At 42.5% G+C, this 17,301-nt stretch overlaps 1 protein-coding gene across 1 annotated transcript in view; it reads left to right on the top strand.

Moving 5' to 3' along the window:
- Nucleotides 1-1,336: 1,336 nt before the first annotated feature.
- LOC122771572 (hedgehog interacting protein) overlaps nucleotides 1,337-17,301 on the top strand; it is a 30,090-nt gene continuing 14,125 nt past the window's right edge. Inside the window, exons 1-4 of the mRNA XM_044029217.1 lie at nucleotides 1,337-1,714; nucleotides 5,740-5,932; nucleotides 10,169-10,313; nucleotides 11,685-11,886. Coding sequence (XP_043885152.1) covers nucleotides 1,412-1,714; nucleotides 5,740-5,932; nucleotides 10,169-10,313; nucleotides 11,685-11,886 — 843 coding nt within the window. The 5' untranslated portion in view covers nucleotides 1,337-1,411. The remainder of the gene's footprint in view (nucleotides 1,715-5,739; nucleotides 5,933-10,168; nucleotides 10,314-11,684; nucleotides 11,887-17,301) is intronic.

Here is a 17,301-nt window from a genome sequence, read left to right as displayed (position 1 = left end):
GTCAAGGAGAACGAAAAATAGTTTATCATGTTTGTTTGTTTATTAGAAGTCAAATAAAGATGCTCAACAGTGTGTAGGGAAAACAAAAAAAATCAATATCTGCAAGGATTTAGAAAAACAAAGCCAGAGGGTTTTCACTGTGTCTGTTTATAAACATAGAAAAACATGCAGTGGCAATACACTCACTGGCCACTTTATTAGGTACACCTGTTCAACCGCTTGTTATCAAATCAGCCAGTCACATAGCAGCAACTCAATGCATTTAGGCACGTAAACATGGTCAAAACGACCCGCTTGAGGAACAATGAAGAAAGGTGAGTTAAGTGACTTTGAATGTGGCATGGCTCATCTGAGTATTTCAGGAACTGCTGATTGACTGGGATCTTCACACCCAACCAGAGAAATGTCTGAAAAAGAGAGCAGTTGTGTTCTGTGTGAAAATACCTTGGTGATGCCAGGGGTCAGAGGAGAATGACCAGACAACAGTAACTCAACTACTCCTTCCACTCCTTCAGTGGTGCAGAGGATGATCACAGAATGTACATCAAACTTCCAACTGCAGCTGCTGAAGTCCACACTGAGTCCTGAAAGCAGAAGTTTCCATGGGCTACTGTTGTTATTTGCAGTTACCATCAACATAACTGTTTGTTTACATCCTCAATTTCAGACTGAATAAGATTTTTTTCCCCCAGCATATCGACACAGTCATGGCTTTTCCCTGCTCAGCCTCTCTCTCTGTAGGCTTTGCCAGGTAATCGCTTACCTCGACGTGGACGCGACTGCGGCCACAGGCGCGCGCTCCCGCGAAGTCATACGTCACCGTGCTCGCTCCTCTTCTCGCGCGCTGGTTAAAAAGAAGGAGGAAAGAGCACGGGAAAACATGTGAGCGCTCTGAGGACTTAAGTGAGAGGCAACTTTTTATTTTCTTATATGTTTTGATGCGCAAACCGCCGTGCTGTGCGCCAAAGGAATTACATCTGAAACTACGTCACGGGTCTCTTTCTCTCTTTTTTGTTTGCAGTGTACACAGTGATTTTGTTTGCTTCTTTTTTTTCTTTTTCTTCTTCTTTTTTTTTTTTAACTTTTTGAGTGCTTCAGGATCATTTGTGTTATTGATTGGCTTTAATTTCGTGTTTTTTTTCACTCCATGATCTGAATCAACTTTAATTTATTGTAATCACATTTCTTTATAGCAGTGGTTTCAGTTTAGGACACCTGCTCTGACAAACTGCATATTTGCAATTTCAACACGTATTGTTGTGCTTTAGCACAATTTAAAAAAAAAAAAAACGTGCATACATTACAAGGTTTTGAAGAAAAGAAGAGCATATTTGTGTGTGTTTTCCCCCTCACACGTTTCTATTTGTTGATATTTTTTTATGATATTTATACATAAATACATATACAAACTATGAAGCATTTGCAATTCGTGCTCGTCCTGGCCATCGCGGTCAACGTGTGGGAATGTGGGGACGCAAAGTTCGGTGAGCGAGGAGAAATTGGCCCCAGGAGGAGACGATGTTACGACGGAAGCTTGCCCAAGCGGCTGAAGAAGAGGGAGAGAAAAGTGCTGCTTGACGGCAGTGGCAGCAGCAGCAGCAGCAGCAGCAGCGGCAGCAGCAGCGCAGATGTTTGCCACAGGTTGTACCCCCGTGTGTCCTGCTGTCCCACCAGGAGAGCCGCCTATCAGATCTTGCACCGCAGGGACGCCAGGGTGAGTTCATCATGTTCACCCACAACAATGGTGCTTTTTTTTACCCCCTTTTTTAAAGGGAGATGCTGTGTTTTTCAACTGCTAAGTCCCCTTCATGAGGTGCATTTACAGCCTGTGTGTATTGTCATTCTGGGTGAGTGGATTTGCTGATGGTCAGGGGGGTAAATATGGCCCCGGGCTGTGTTGCATTCCTCTGATTGTCCCTGTAAAGCATGTGTTACAGGGACATACTGTACTTAAATGTCTGTGCGTATCCAGATGTAGGTGAATGCACATATTGTGTGTGTGTGGTTATTAATACCCATAGTTGTTTGTAGCATCATGTGTTAACGTCATTTGCACGTTTTCTACTGTCTACAGTTTTTAATATGACATTAATATTCTTCTGTATGTTGATGTTCTCATGCGTGGGTTCCCCGTGTGTTGATTCTTCCGTTTGTGTCATGAAGTTAAGCTCTATGGTTCCCCCGTTGTGCTTCTTTACGCACAGCCTGGCGCAACTCTTAATGCAGCGTGTCCCGTGCGCTTCGGCGTTGCCATGGTAATCACTCTCCGATTAGAGCACGTCTCGCTACACTTCGCTACAAGTGTCAGGAGAAATGAGCACTATCTTGTCTGTTGAACTCTTTAAAGGTTGGAAACTCGGTTGTGTCGCTTTTTACTTTGAACTCTGAGCTGTTTTCGTTGTTCTGTTCGCGGAAGGAGGAAAACGTCTCTTTGAATTCATCGAGCTTTGGGAAAGTGTTAAACTGTCATATAAGCTCAGGGTTGAAGCCTCTGCTCGGTCTCTGTGGGAGTTAAAGAGAGGAAGGGTAAAAAACAACAACAACAACAACAACAACAACAACACAATAAACGACTGTATGTGTCAAACTTGTAGCGGATTCCGTTGGATCCTCACCGGGGCCATTCACATGTTAAACCGGTCCTCGGATCATTCAGTGGCTGGGTGGTATCTCACTTTGTGTTGCGACAAAAAGCCATATTGCATCATTTAATTTGCTCAAGTCATGCAAATAAAAGCGGGGGGTGAAAGTGAGTGGGACAAACTCGACTTCTCCTCCTCCCCACTACACTGCCCACACACGGAGCCCTTTCTGATTATGGCAAAAGAATAACAACAACACCATTGTGTTTGTTGGTTTCGCTAATGGGAGAAGCTGGAGAACATCACTCTCCCCCCACTCATCAGCCCTGTCCAAGTGTTAATGCCTTTGAGAGGGTGTGTGTCCTTCACTATATCCTCCTGCCAACTAACTTACACCTATTCCCTGAGGACAAGTGCTTTGTTGAAGCATTAGTGTTGCCTGCAGTAGTGCTCAAACCCCCCACCGACCCCCAGTCCCTCTGCCCATATGAAGTCTGCAGTGTATCACAGATTTCTTGCCATTTAAAGACAAGTGATTTTGACCAAACGTGGCATTCTGCATGAATATGTGTTTTTCTCACTGACAAAAGCCATTGTGTTATATTAGAAAGAGGCGATCGTGTGACAGCTTTTCTTTCTTATGAAGCTATCGGTGTGTAACCATCGGTCAAAATCACCGGATCAGATAAATCAGGTAAAAATCTGATGGGAAACACAACCTGTCACACATTTGTTAAAGTGTGTTACACAGCATTATGTTTGGCTGATAATGACTAAGTCAGTGTTTGTAGATACTAAAGGTTGGGATATCAGTTTTTGCATTGGGCATAAAAAGGGGGCGTCTTCCCTAAGTAACCATCAGCCTGTTTTAATGTGTGCATTCATTAAAAACCCAAATTGAACCACAAAGTTAAAATATAGCACAAAAGCTTAATTGCTATATATTCAGCTTATAAAGTATGATGTTTTAGAAAACGCTTGCCTGAATTCTTACGCCAGCTTCTGCATGAAGTGAAGTGAAAAGTGAAATTTTGGCTGCTTTGGAAAAATGGTGGAAATGGCAAGAAGAGGTGTATGTGTATTACTTGATTTAGAGTAAGGAGCAAATAGTACTACAGTAATCGATAGAAGCGACAATAAAAAAACTGTGTATCAACAGCTACCAACACTCTTTATTTACATTATCAATACGTGCTATACATTTGAATGAAAATCAGGTTTATGCTGCTAGAGAAAATGATATGCACCGATATATCCTGGGTATAAGTCAATGACATTTTAATTTGCTTATGCCATTTAGGCTCCGTGTTTCTCCTTATGGCTTAGCGGTTGACCTGTGTTACCTTGTCCTTAGCAGAAGAACAACAGCTGAGCCTCATTGCCACTTTCTCCCCACGTTTGAGGAACATGCTTGCCGGGATTAAGCAAAAAAAAAGACAACAAACAAAGGTCTACTTGTTCAGGTTTGGATGATGGCAACGTTGGAGCCTGTCCCAGCAACATATGGACACAGGGCACGGCTGAGTGAACACAAATGCCACTCTCCATTCTGTGTGCCATGCCAGCCCATGGCACACAGAATCAATGGGCAATTTAGAGCAGGAGGGCAGGCATGCCCACAACACTACATGGCATGAGTGTGTAGGGCATGCAGAAAGAAAAACACAGCACACAGGGTCGAAGCCAGCCGGGAGCTCCCTTTGTTAGTTTGATCAAATGTAAGGCAATTATATGTTTAGATTTGGGGTTTATGGATGGAAACTCCTCAGTCTCTTTTGATTGATGTCAGTATATTTACACGTAGACCCTCAGGGTTTAGCCAGAGGTTCTGCCACCTGTTGAGTAAACACAGGTCTGTGCAACTTAAACTTTTACTCAGTCCCAGTTTGTTCTACAATCAGAGCAAAGTGTAAGTTGTCCATATGTTGGCCTTGGGTCCACTGGTGTAATTGACTTCGACAGACTGCTAATTTGTTGATGCCAGAGTGGGAATGATGTGTCTGTCTATCTCTAAATTGGTGTTTACACATGGACCTCACACAGAGCAAAGCACTACCAGCCAGCCTGCCTGCCTGACTGCCCATGCTGCGCAGCTCTTGACCTAAAACAGATTACATTGTGTTTTATTACAGCTAATTTGTTATGTAAATAATCCTGCTAATTTCTTTTGGATTAACTCTTTGTGTACTTTTGTGTAATGATCCCAAGTCGGTCTCCGTGGCTTGTATTTGGCTTCATTCATTTCATGCCCTGAGATCTGTCAGACATGGGAATCGTCATTTTACTTCAGCTGTTTGCGGACCGTCGGCAGTGAAAGAGCGAACGAGGTGTCTTTGTTTCTCTGTGGCGTCGAGCAAACAGGGTGATCCAGTCTCAGCGTATAAGCAAGTGATGTGGAGAACATAGCTGAGGATATTACTGATACAATGTAATGACATGATGTGGTTTCCAAGTTTGTCTCCATGGGATTCTGAAGAGAAATATTCAAAAAAAGGTTTCAATGAGAACACATGCCATCCCGCCTGTAATGAACGGTGGTGTGTTTGTGCATATCCATACTCATGCTTCATTCTAGATGATGACGCTACAAAGAAGTGTTTAACACAATAGTTGTTCTAACTTGTTGTGTTATCTTATGTTGCATGTGGCATGTGGTCGCTCGGTGTTGTGAACATACAGTGCTTTCTGAATGTGCTGCTGTTCTGTCTGTGAGAGTTCTGTCTTCGTCTCTGTCTGTGCGGTACCTGGAGTGCGATTGGCTGAGTGCGAGCCGTTAAATGGAAAAGTCTGCTGAGGGATAGAAAGTGCGAAAGCATCTGTTTTTTATTGTTAGAACAATGCAAACAATTTAATTGAAAGCATTAATGTTACACATTATATGGTATACCCGATATACCGTGTAAATACTCAGTATAGCTGCCTGTAAAACCTAAGTTAGACTTTGTTAGAGAAAATCATCTTGAAAGTTCATGAAAAGTCTCTCAAGTTGTGAGGAATGCAATAAAATAAATGTTTGAAAATACCCCCATCAAACTAACGTTTCCTTTCTCCATAGTGTAATCCTTAGCAATGCTAATATTTCCAAATGATGCCTTGTGTTTGAGGTAAAAGTTAACAGTCCACCATTTTAATCAGCCTTGTTGCGTGTGGTCTCCAGATTTTCTCCACCAACAACACAGAATGTGGACGTCTCCTGGAGGAGATCAAGTGTGCTCGCTGCTCCCCCAATGCCCAGGTGTTGTTCCACTCCTCGGACATGGATAAGATGCCACACAGGGAGCCAGACCTGCCGCAGCTCTGCCAGGATTTCTGCCGCGAGTTCTACTACACCTGCAGGGGGCACATACCAGGTAATTACACAGATAATAATAATTACACGCCCTGTGCTGTTACCTGGTGATAAACAATCAAACATATACACATGAAGCGAGTGATAGGAGACATAGTCTATGTTACACTTAGTTTTTAGTGACACCTCTGATTGTAATGAATTAAAAATTCACACCGGCCCTCATTTCTCATTGAGACTCAGGCTGCACATGTCCAAGTGGCAGATTTTTGGACTGGATTTTTGGTGCGTCAGTAGTCTGGTCTGTGAATATTTATTTATCCAACTCTTACCTCATCTGACCTCACCTCCATTTGTTGCTGAGCTCGTCTCACCCATTTGCTTACTTGCTGCCTCGCTCTCTGCTTTACTGTTGCACTTTAATGCATCAGTAAAGAAACTCGCAGCACTTTGCAAATGCAGACACAAAGCCAGTTTGCTGATGAGTCTGGAGACTGATACAGCAATTTTGTTTTCTTGCAAACCGCCGGGGAGACATTTTGTGCTTTTTACGGTGCAGTTTCAATCTATAAGTTCATGGCACTCAGGAGATTAAATTTTGAACATGACAATCCCGATGAAGGTTTGAGGCATTTTCTTGAAACTTCGCTGAGAAAGATATTTCATTTACAGCGGTGGAGACGTTAACAAACTTGTCAGGTGTATTAACAAAAGCAGGTTGAGTCAGAGTAGTGTATTAGAAAAACTATCTTGAGCACTATGATCTACTTCAGAACCTGGAGGTGGTTCTTTGTCAGGGATGCGTCATCTCATACTGTCCAGCACTCAACTACTTCCTCACACATGACACTCTGCCACAGCTGCTGTGTTTTCATTTGAGTGGTAACAACAAATGAAAACTAGATAGGAGCATGTCTGAATTCAAAATTCAAAATTGTTTCATCCGTAACTCCATCCCCATCAAATGTCGTGAAAATCTGTTTACTTTCTGATTTATGCTGCTCACAGACAGACAGACAGACAAATGCAGGCACACAAAAAAACACAAGCTCCTTGGCAGAGAGGTTAGAAATGTGGCTTTGCTGCTTGACTATGGCCTGGCAGATCAACGGAGCATGAACAATACCACAGTTATTCTTGTGGATATGGTAGTGTTAAATGATAGGAACCATCCTTTTCCCCCGAAAGCATCTGGTCCTAAGAAGAATTTCTTTTGAAGGGATGCAAGATCACAGGTACCTGTGTCTTCAGAGTGCATACCAAACATGATCAAACACTTTTCGACTGTCTCTTCTCCTCAAGCCATGTCTTCTTCCAATCTCTGTCGCCACAGACTGATTAGATCGGCTGAGATTTGCAAACAGAGAACAGTTTCAAACACATTTGCCTGCAACCCACCCACATGGTGCGCTGCAGCTCAAGTCAAATATCAAACACATGCATTCCACCTGAGTCCACCCAAGTCTGCATCTAATGGCCCGCTGGCCTGTCGTGTACAACGCTTAAACAAACTCCAGAGAGGAGACAGAGGGAAGAAGAAGAAGAAGACTGGAATTACATTACAATTTCATAAGCTGACAGACATATGGGCTCAGAGACTCAAACCAAAAAAGCTCAGGAGAGGAATCCACAGAAGAACCCCACCCTTCACTGTCGTGCTCCTCCCCACTCTAACCCCCCCACCCGCCCTCCACAGATCAGCATATGTGGTGACGAATGACACATTTATTTTTCTACAAAGGTTGTGTGTATGTAAAACTGCTGAAGTGCATCAAGATGTCAAGTACTTAGGGTGGGCCACCCAGGTTGCCTTGGAAGATAACCAGATGGAAGTATAACTTTAGCGCTGGGGAGCCAGGAATATGGACAGAGTTCTGTCTCTCTCTCTCTCTGTGTCTCTGTCTCTCTCTCTCTCGCTCTCTGCTGTATTGTATTGACGTCTGTTCTTTTGCACGCTCTCCCCTTTTTCCTATTTGTTTGCATTTGCGGAAAACATTAAATGAAAATATATTCTTTAAAGATTTGTGAATCTGGACGTTATTGTGTCCGGACAGTAACAGGGAGTGTAACCTCACACACAAACAGAACAACGCGTCCTAAATCTTTGCAAATTTAATTCAAGTCAGCCTAAAGAGTGGAAATGAAACAGTAGCCTTTACATCCTCCATACCTGTCATCCTCAAACTTCCCCCTGGCCCTTGATTAGGCTGGTGTTTGTAGCACTTATTCCTCCATTAAGACGTTTTACTGCCTTGAGGCCTCCCACCTTTCCTGCACCCTACTTTCCTTATATCTTCACCCCCCCCCACCCTGCACCCAAGGTCCCCAACCAGCATGGTTAAGATAACTGCAGACACAAGAGGGTGGGTGGTAAAGCCAGAGATGTGTGTGTTTGATCTTCATGTTATGTTTAGATGTTGGAGGGGATATCCTATCACCTCTAGTATTTGGTGTGGTCAGCCCGTGCGGTTGGTGTGTGGCAGGAGAAGGAGATGAAAGGATTGACAGGGAGAGCCCTGTTTGTGTTTTTATCACTGGTATATTTGCTCTCCTCTGTCCTCAGAGGGACTGACTAAAGGAAACAATACTGTCAAGATTGTTTTTAGGTCACCAAGGGCTGCTGAGAACCTCTGCACACTCTGCTGTTTGCTGGGAACGATGTTGAGGCTGCAGCGGCCCGAGGCGTCGCTGTGTATGACTCCCGTGTTTATGCAGATCACTTTTGTGCTTTGGTAATGAAACATTTTAGGTAAACCAACAGGCGAAAGGGAAACAAGGTATGATGTGATGGCACATTTTCCTTAATGAGTAAAACACAGCCAGTCACTATTTGGACATATCGTGCCTTTGTTTGTTAGTAAAAACAAAGAATATCTTTCGTTTGTTTATTCAGAATTACATGCCATATTTAACTGGTTGATTACTTCATTTCCCCATGATGTGTCCATGTGTTGCTCAATCACGCAAAACAGTCAGTTTACTCATGTAAAGGCTAGAGCAAGTGGTCACAACACAGCTAAGAATGGAGGGAATATTGGGAGCTTTTAGTTCGATTTAACATTGTTTACCTTTCATTCAGTGAGAATGAAATCTTCTGTGTTGGTCTTTAATTTCTCCTGTCATTTTACATTTCGTTAGCTGTGGGAGTTTTTCCGCTCTCACTGTGTTTGGTCTCACTGGCTTAGGTGATGTGATTTTACTGATTTTCTTTCTGATACATTAATGTTTCGAGTTTGTATTTTTTGTTGTATAAATGGAGACATATATGTCATAATACAAAGTGAGATACTTGTTATATACAAAAGCTGCTTTCAGACATACAATCTGAGGAGAATGTCCACATGTGGACTCTCCTGGATCCCCAGATCTGATCCTGACAATCTCCCGCTACATTCGTCATTATGTGATCAGATAACTCAGGACCCAAATTTTTATGGTCTGTCAACACGACTATATTGAAGGATTCTTTTTGTTTTTTACATCACGTCTTTTACAATTATGCTCTTACGGCCTGTGGGACTAACCCCGTCTTGAGTAAACTGTTTTGTGTGCATAAAACATCCTTCTCGTGAACAGTACATTGTGAATGACAATAAACTACCAAACTCCAAGCCAACCTTCGAAAAAACCCATGAGCCACCTGATACACGTATATTCTTAGTGCCAAAGAGAGAAAATATTGGGCCTGATGAGTTTTATTGTCACTGGCAACATGTTGCTGCATTTTCCGACAGAGCTTTCATTTTCCTTTTGAATTAATCAAATCCAGGCAGCTGCTGTATGCTGACACCCCACTCTGAGGATCTAATGTAATAAAGGGATCCCACAATAGGAGCAAGTGCAACCTCATCACTGAAGGAAGGAAAAGAAAAACAATCTCAGAGTGCTGTTTCTTACTAATTCATTAGGATAATGGCACGAGCATCATTTCACAAATCAAAATGAATGTCAGAGTAAACTAAATTTTAGGAATGCAATCTTTTTCCTCTCCATAGGAGGCATAGTTCACCGCAGTCTCAAATCTGTGATCCATTTGGTTTGGCCCACTTTCTCTTCACTTGTTCTAGCCCAGTCTAGCCAGAATTTTGGTTTGGCTCATCAAGCAGAGTTCAACCTTCCCAAGTACACCAACACATCACATCCTTTCTCTTTTCCTCTGTCCTACTCTTTACCCATGCAAGGGAATACAGAAATTGTGCAGACACGTGATACACAATCTTAAAAACTGCATTAGGAGACCGTTCATTGGCATTTCTGTCTTTCCTCTGTCTGTGTCTGTGTCTGTTGTGTTTGCTAGAACTGTTTCAAGCTGACGTGGATGAGTTCTGCCAATACTATGGGAGGAGGGATGCCAGTCTATGCTTTCCAGATTTTCAACGAAAGCAACTACAAGGCCAAGATTCCAACTACTTGGGAGATGAGAAAATAGAAGATATCAGCAGGTTTGTAGTCTGAATTTAACCATCGTTTATAACATTTGAGGATTTAATTACAACATGGATTTTTATGCGTATAATTATTTTGATTATTTTACTGGGTTTGTTTAGTAAAAGGGATTTCTCTCAGGTTTCATTAGTTCTTAAAAGTTGAAATTCATCTCATTGTGCTGCAATCATTGTGGGGTTTTCTAATAGAAACAGTTGAAGTCTGGGGTTCACTGGTCAATTTGGCCATAATCTGTGTCTAATCCTTCATTTTTTTGCTCACATTATGAAAATGTTTATTTCGCCTTAATCACAGAGGGTTTTGCCCTTTCACCCATGGAGGGGAGAGATCATTTTTATCTGCTTTTGCTGATGCAAGAATGTCAAACAGCATTTGTACCTTCCTAGTGTTTCTATTCTGCCTTGAGAGGTTTACCCAGGTAATGCCGCTTTTAGTGCTGTCGCGAAATACACCAGACTCCTTTGTTAAATATTGAGAGATTAACACATGTTTCGGGATTCAAAAGTGTTTTTAACTGATCTACAGTTTGGCATTGTTCAGTTTGATTCTTGCATCGGACGTCGCGCTCATGTCTCTTCCAGTGACAACACTCTCTGCCAATCAGTGGCCGGCAGTCTGTCGACGTCACATTTTAGTTTCGGCTCAGCTCACTTGGAGCCTGACCAGAGCAGGTACTAAGAAAGCACCAGTTACCAGGTACTATCTCTAGTGGAAGTGCTAGAACTGTATAATGGAAAAGCGCTATAAATGAAAGTGAGTCAAACTCTCTCATATGCTCCAATTAAGTCAGACTTATTGGCTAACACTGTGGTCCTTTTTGAGTGCAGAGGTCAATATTCTCCTATCATCCTCAACACGGAGCCCTCTGCGTTTAAATGAGCATGTTTGCAGGTCACCCAGTCTCTCAAGATTAGTCAGATACTTTCTTTTGTCAGATATCTAACAAAAATGGGGCGTTTAGAGGACTGAGGCTTGTATGTTTGAATAGTAATAATAATATAATAATCTGTGGATGAATATCATAGCTTTGTAGATCACATACATTTAATGGGGATACAGGAAAATGTGACAAAGTTAGGACTTCTCCACACTCTGTTCAGGTACATCATGACCTGAGCATATACCAGGGATGATGTCATTGTTGTCTTTGTTTGTGTTGTAGGTTTTCACTTCAAAACACAAATTCTGGCCAGTGTGTTTGTCCTGGCTGCTGTAGAAACATGACAGTGCAAGACAGTGCCACAAAAAAAACCAAATAATATTCATTCAGAGCAACTCACATTTTCTCATGCCCCCCTTTAATGTGTAACTGGATTATTCACCACCGCTGTCTGTCTCTGATCCTCTCTATCTTCCCTGTTACCCAGGAAACACAAACACAACTGCTACTGTGTCCAGGAGGTGTTGAGCGGTCTGAGGCAGCCAGTGGCCGTGGTGCACTGTGGGGACGGATCCCAGCGTCTCTTTGTCCTGGAGAGAGAGGGAACAGTCAGGATACTCAACCATGACCTTGAGCTAATCAAGGAGCCCTTCTTGGACATTCACAAGCTGGTGCAGAATGGTCTGAAGGTAGGAATGGAGGAACAGCACTGAAGGAAATTTCACTGGTAGTATATAAATGTGACGTAAACAAGGACAAAAAAAAGGGGAAGGAATCTGGTGGATATAGCAAGAAATGTTTTTAGGGGAAGAATTTAGTAGAGCCTCAACACTTCACAATGCAACTGTTTGCACCTATGTAAACGTGTGAGGAACATCTCCAGCCAAGACAAATCTCTTGAAAGGGGTGCCTGCTCACTATTAGCATTCAATTATGTAATTACACCAAACCAGCGGTCATTCATCAAATCTGATCGCAGCTAATCATTGTTATTATCTGGTAATTAACTGTATGTACAGCACACATTGTGCTCATTGCTAATTTTCTGCCAATTTTCACAAGATGGGTTAATGGCTTTCTTAATCTTTCCCATATTGTCCCTTTAAGGGTTCTAATATCATTGGTGAGTTACTCAACACTCTAAATAGAGACAAACTCACTGCCCCGGGATGACAGTTTAACAACTGTGTCGCAGTCTGAAATTACAACCTTGTCTAAACTCCTAATTCACTTCAGCAAAACATTTTTATCAGATGTCCACGATACCTTTTTGTCCTCTCTTGCTCTGCTGCTGTGAAATAATGAGGGGGGGGACTAATTTGCAGGACATGGAGAGTTGGGCCAAAATAATTTGTTTGTTTGATTTGTTTTTATTATGACACGAAGTATCAATGACGTAGCATTTACCGTGTCTGCTGGACCCCGCCTACATGATTGGATGTCAGGGTTCTACTTTTAGAAGATATACTGTATAATAAAGGTGGTAATCCCGGGGCACCCCACAATACGATACGCGAAACATGGTCCACGATACCAATAATATCACAATAATGGATATATTGCAAGGCAATCATATAGTGCTACATCAAAAACAAAACTAACTATATAAATTATTCCTCTTCTTCTTTCCCTCATTCATTTGAGCAGCACCAGCAGTGACACCTGGGGAGTGAAACTTGCAGGGAGCGCCTTCATTTATTAATTAATATATCTATATTTGCTCTGGCGTATTGATTATCGTATTGCACGACAATTTATCACCAAATCTATATTTTCACCCACCCCTACTGTATAAAAAGTGGACATAGTTTGTTCTCGTTTGCTGGGTGAAGCTAACCAGGAAGTAAGAAATATATTGAATAGCCACCAGGGGGCAACTTTGTTGGTTTCAAAAACAATTCCATTTCTCTGTGTCTCACTTGATTTATAACATCAGTAAACATTTCCTTTAGGAGTAAATGGTCTCATATATACCACGTGATGTCATTTCTATACATTTAAATGCAAATAGACAATAAAGCACTGCACATGTGAGTGGACACCAGTGTGAATGACAGCTGGTATCATCCAGTAGGTGCATGTTTGCAGGCGATGTCTGTGAAACACAACCAGTTTCCACTTTTATTTAGTTTTGCAGCTCATCTAAGAACGATAACTAGGCCAAGCAGTAAAGGGAAATCAAAAATACATCTTTTCTCCTTTATACAGTTTCAGATTTTTGGAAATTGTTACATCACTTGTGGATTTTCATTTGTGTGTTTTGGTGTGGCGTTGCTTCTTAAAATATCTTATTTATGACTTTGGAAATACTGCAATACTATGTAATATGTTTGTAATGTGACATACTGTAACTCCAATTCTCTCTGGATATTGCAGTTGCAAAGACATTGCAATCTCTGCAGTAGCATGAGCTTGATGTTTATTTATTTTTTTATCCAGAATCATTAGTGGATCTCAGCTTTTCAATTTGAAAATTGTTTAGGAATTGTTTAGATGACACGCAGCGATGGGATGGCAGGGATGTTTAGGAGGCACACTTCCAGACAGGAAGTTTATCTATCCTGCATGCCTCCTGCTCCTCCAATGACAAGACCCTTTGCTTACGAGGAGTCAAACGGAGCATTTGAATATGCAACTTCCACTTGCAGGATGCTCTCCCTGCTCTGCTCAGCTTTCTTATCCTGTTCGATCCTAACTGGTTGTAGATAAAGTCATCGTGACAATTAGATGTGTCTCAGTCCCCCTCTGGCCCCAGGAGTCCTATTCTATGATGTTGGCTCCAAGCCACAGCGGGTGGACAGGATCAGGGGAGGGCTGAGGTGTTTACTGGCAGCATCAACAGGATGGAGATGCCTTTATACAAAGAGAGGAACTCAGGCACCCAGGAGACAGGGCAGATAACAGGTTTATCATCAGCCACATGCACATGCTTTGATTGTAATGTTCTGTGTTTCCTCTTGCTCTTCTGTCCCCCTCCTTCCATGGATTCCCCCCCCCGGTGCCAATTAAGCTGAATTGCACAGAAACAATGCTGTACTGCGGTGGTGTGGGCTCCGAGCTGCACTGTGGGTGTTCTTCTGCTGAAATTCAATCTCTGTTCTCCAGTCCCCACCACCACCACTACCACCACACACAAACACAGATTGTCATAGTGGTCTCTCCAGCACTGTACATCCACAAACATATGGTTGTGTTACATGATATGATTCAAACTTAACGTTCGTAGGAGAGTTCATCTGTTCCATGAAACTGGACTCATTCCAAAAACATGTAAAATGTTGTATTTGAATACACTGACAACAGGAGGTGGAGGTGCTCCAATCACACATGTCCCTGTTAAAACAAATGAATTAAAGCATGTTATTCTTTCTGTCTGTGGTGCTGCACTGACAGTGTCATCTGAAACCTGGGGCTGCTCCCATACAGACTAAAATAAGTAACCTTACTCATCCTCACTATTTACTCTGATTAGGCGCTGAGGTGGGGTCAAACCCATGTTGATCTCACCATTATTTCCTGAGAAGCTGGATGTGTGTTTATGAAAGCTGACAGGCTTACAGAAATGCAACCCCCTTACTACGCCTCAGATTAATGGTGTCATGACATACTGGCACTGATGATGATATAACCACAGATTTAAAAATAGTTAAGTGGATGTATTAAGGACTCTGAGAGAGTAATAATCCACAAGTGATGATGGATTACTGTACATCTTGTTCTTTCTATAGGAGTCATTTATTAACAGGTGGAGGGATCGCTTTTGTTTGTTTTTTTAACTTGGCGATTCTCATGGCAATCACACAGGAGGTGTGTGTATATTGTCTTTGTGTGTGAAGGAGGTGTGAGCTTACATGCTTCAGGTCGTCTTTGAGTGAAGGGCATAGACATTGTCTTTCTCCAGTCGACTTGTGTGGAATGGCATTTGTTGGAGAAATGCCTACGAGCCAAAGAGGAAGGATCAAAAGGTTCAGGGTAACAATGCACGAGCCAGCACATGCTCTCCAGAACTGAAAAAGACAGCTGTCCCTGCAGAAATGGGAATCATAGCATTGTGTGTGTCACTGCCTCTGCCACTCAGACAGGGTCAGCACAGTACGACTGCTCTCTTTTCCCAACTTTCTGTGGAATGACTCCAGTGATGTTGGATGTCGTCAGTGCCAAAGCTGAAGCCCCCGGGGAGAAGAAATGGAGAGAGAAGAGGAATGCAGAGGCAGGTGTTTGTGAATGATGAGAGGTAATACCTCCAGAGATTCAATGAGAAGATGTTATAAGACAAAACAGAGGCAGTGTTTTTTTTAAGTTGACCCAGCAGGGTAATTTGTAGTTTGATAGAGTTTGGAAATGACAGGCACTATAACCAGCAACACAAGCCGAGCTCTCAGTTGAGGGTAAAGACGAGTATGTTATAAAAGACTGAGTCTAAGTCTGATGCAGTCCTTGCTTCTTACCACTCTGCTGCTGTCCGTCTTCTGCTGAAGGAGCTGTGATCATTAGCAGTGAAGAACCACTGTATATCTCGGTGGTTCCCTTTTGGCTCTGAATCTAAGCCTCTATGAGTCTGTGGTTTCTGACCCACTCCCTGTGATGGGTTTATGTTGGTTGATGTGGATCACTGCAGCCCTGGATCCACCCTATGGATCCAGCATCTGCATCTGAGACGGTGACTTTGTTTTCCAAAGATAAAACGGCACAACCACCTCTGCTCCCAACTAACACACAGCTGTAAAACAGTTCTATTATCCACCTTTTTTTAAACTTGACTTCAGTGATCTGACTTTTAGTAAATGTTTTGCTTAGAAATGTTGTCATTTGGGGTGGATTTATTTGTCAGCTTTTCACTTTATATTCAGATTTATAGAACCCCCGTGGCTTATCGTGTGGGCCTCTGCTGATGCTCATTGGTACTTCAAGTACATTCCTTCGCAAAGAGTCATCTCTTCTGAGTCTGTGGCCTGTGTCACTGCTGTATTTGACAGTGCTGGGTCTGAAGCTGCTCATGCAAAACTACACCATCTATAGATGATAAAAATCTCTATATAAATTACAATAAAATAAAAATGCACTACGTCTTCTCTGAATTAGTTTTTTTACTCGTTTGAGAGGGAACTACCTGAAGAGCAAGTCTCAGCATGATTTGTCTTGGTCGATGAGTATGATGACTTTTCTGCATGATGGTTTTTGTCTTTGCATGACTTAGTTAGTAAGACCTAAAACAAATCAAGCTGTTTTGGAGGGATACACTCTCACAGGGACCTTTTTATAAACATTCTTCACACCTGAGTCCAGCGTTGAGTTTATTATTTGTCAGGAAGAAATAGTGAGGCAGAGGACAGCATAAATAAAGGGCAGGCATGGCTTGCTTGTCCAGGGAATGAAACGCTAGAGCTGATTATTACAGCTAACTATGATGGGAGGACCACCAGGGTAGTGACAACTGATGTAGCTGCCTCCGGGGTGAGACAAAGGTTTACATATTACACAAGCAATTTAGATGTTTTCTAAACATGTTGCCAAGACAGTGGGAGTTGGCAGCTTCTTCCTTGTTTAGGTTTCCTTTTTTCCTCTTTTTACACGGCGCCCCCACCCCCACCCAAGCCTTGAATTTCGCATGGATTCTGTGTAAACCGGGAAAGAGCGAGGGGACAGGGAGCAAAAAGCATGGACTGAAGTACTCTGCACTTTTGTGCGCTCTATGAACTGTGAGTGAGCTAATAAATTCTTTCAGCCACTCAGCGTAGCATTCACGGATATCCCCCAAAGATTACACACACAAATCACTGCACAATGGAGGCCACCGGGAGGGCCGGGGCGTCACAGGGGCCCCGACCCTGAGCACAAGCGCACATAACTAGGCTGCGGAGAAGACCAGGCAAAGGCAGGGGGTTGTAGAGGAGGTGCAGTTTTACCCAGAGTCAAACGCTTTATAATGGTTGGTAATGGTATATTCAGGGAGGCTGGTGAAGGTGTGAAGAGAAACAGGCGAGGGTAGAAAAAGAAAGAATGAGAGAATAGCAGGGGTGTGAAAGGGAATGTGATGGATAAATAAAAAAAGGGATTAGAGAGATTGAAGAATTTAAGTGGGTGGGGGGGACGATGGGTGTGTA

The sequence above is a fragment of the Solea senegalensis genome, linkage group LG6, assembly GCF_019176455.1.
Source record: "Solea senegalensis isolate Sse05_10M linkage group LG6, IFAPA_SoseM_1, whole genome shotgun sequence".
Lineage (NCBI taxonomy): Eukaryota > Metazoa > Chordata > Actinopteri > Pleuronectiformes > Soleidae > Solea > Solea senegalensis.
The sequence above is the reverse complement of the archived record's forward strand: the minus strand, read 5'-3'. Positions and strand labels throughout refer to the sequence as shown.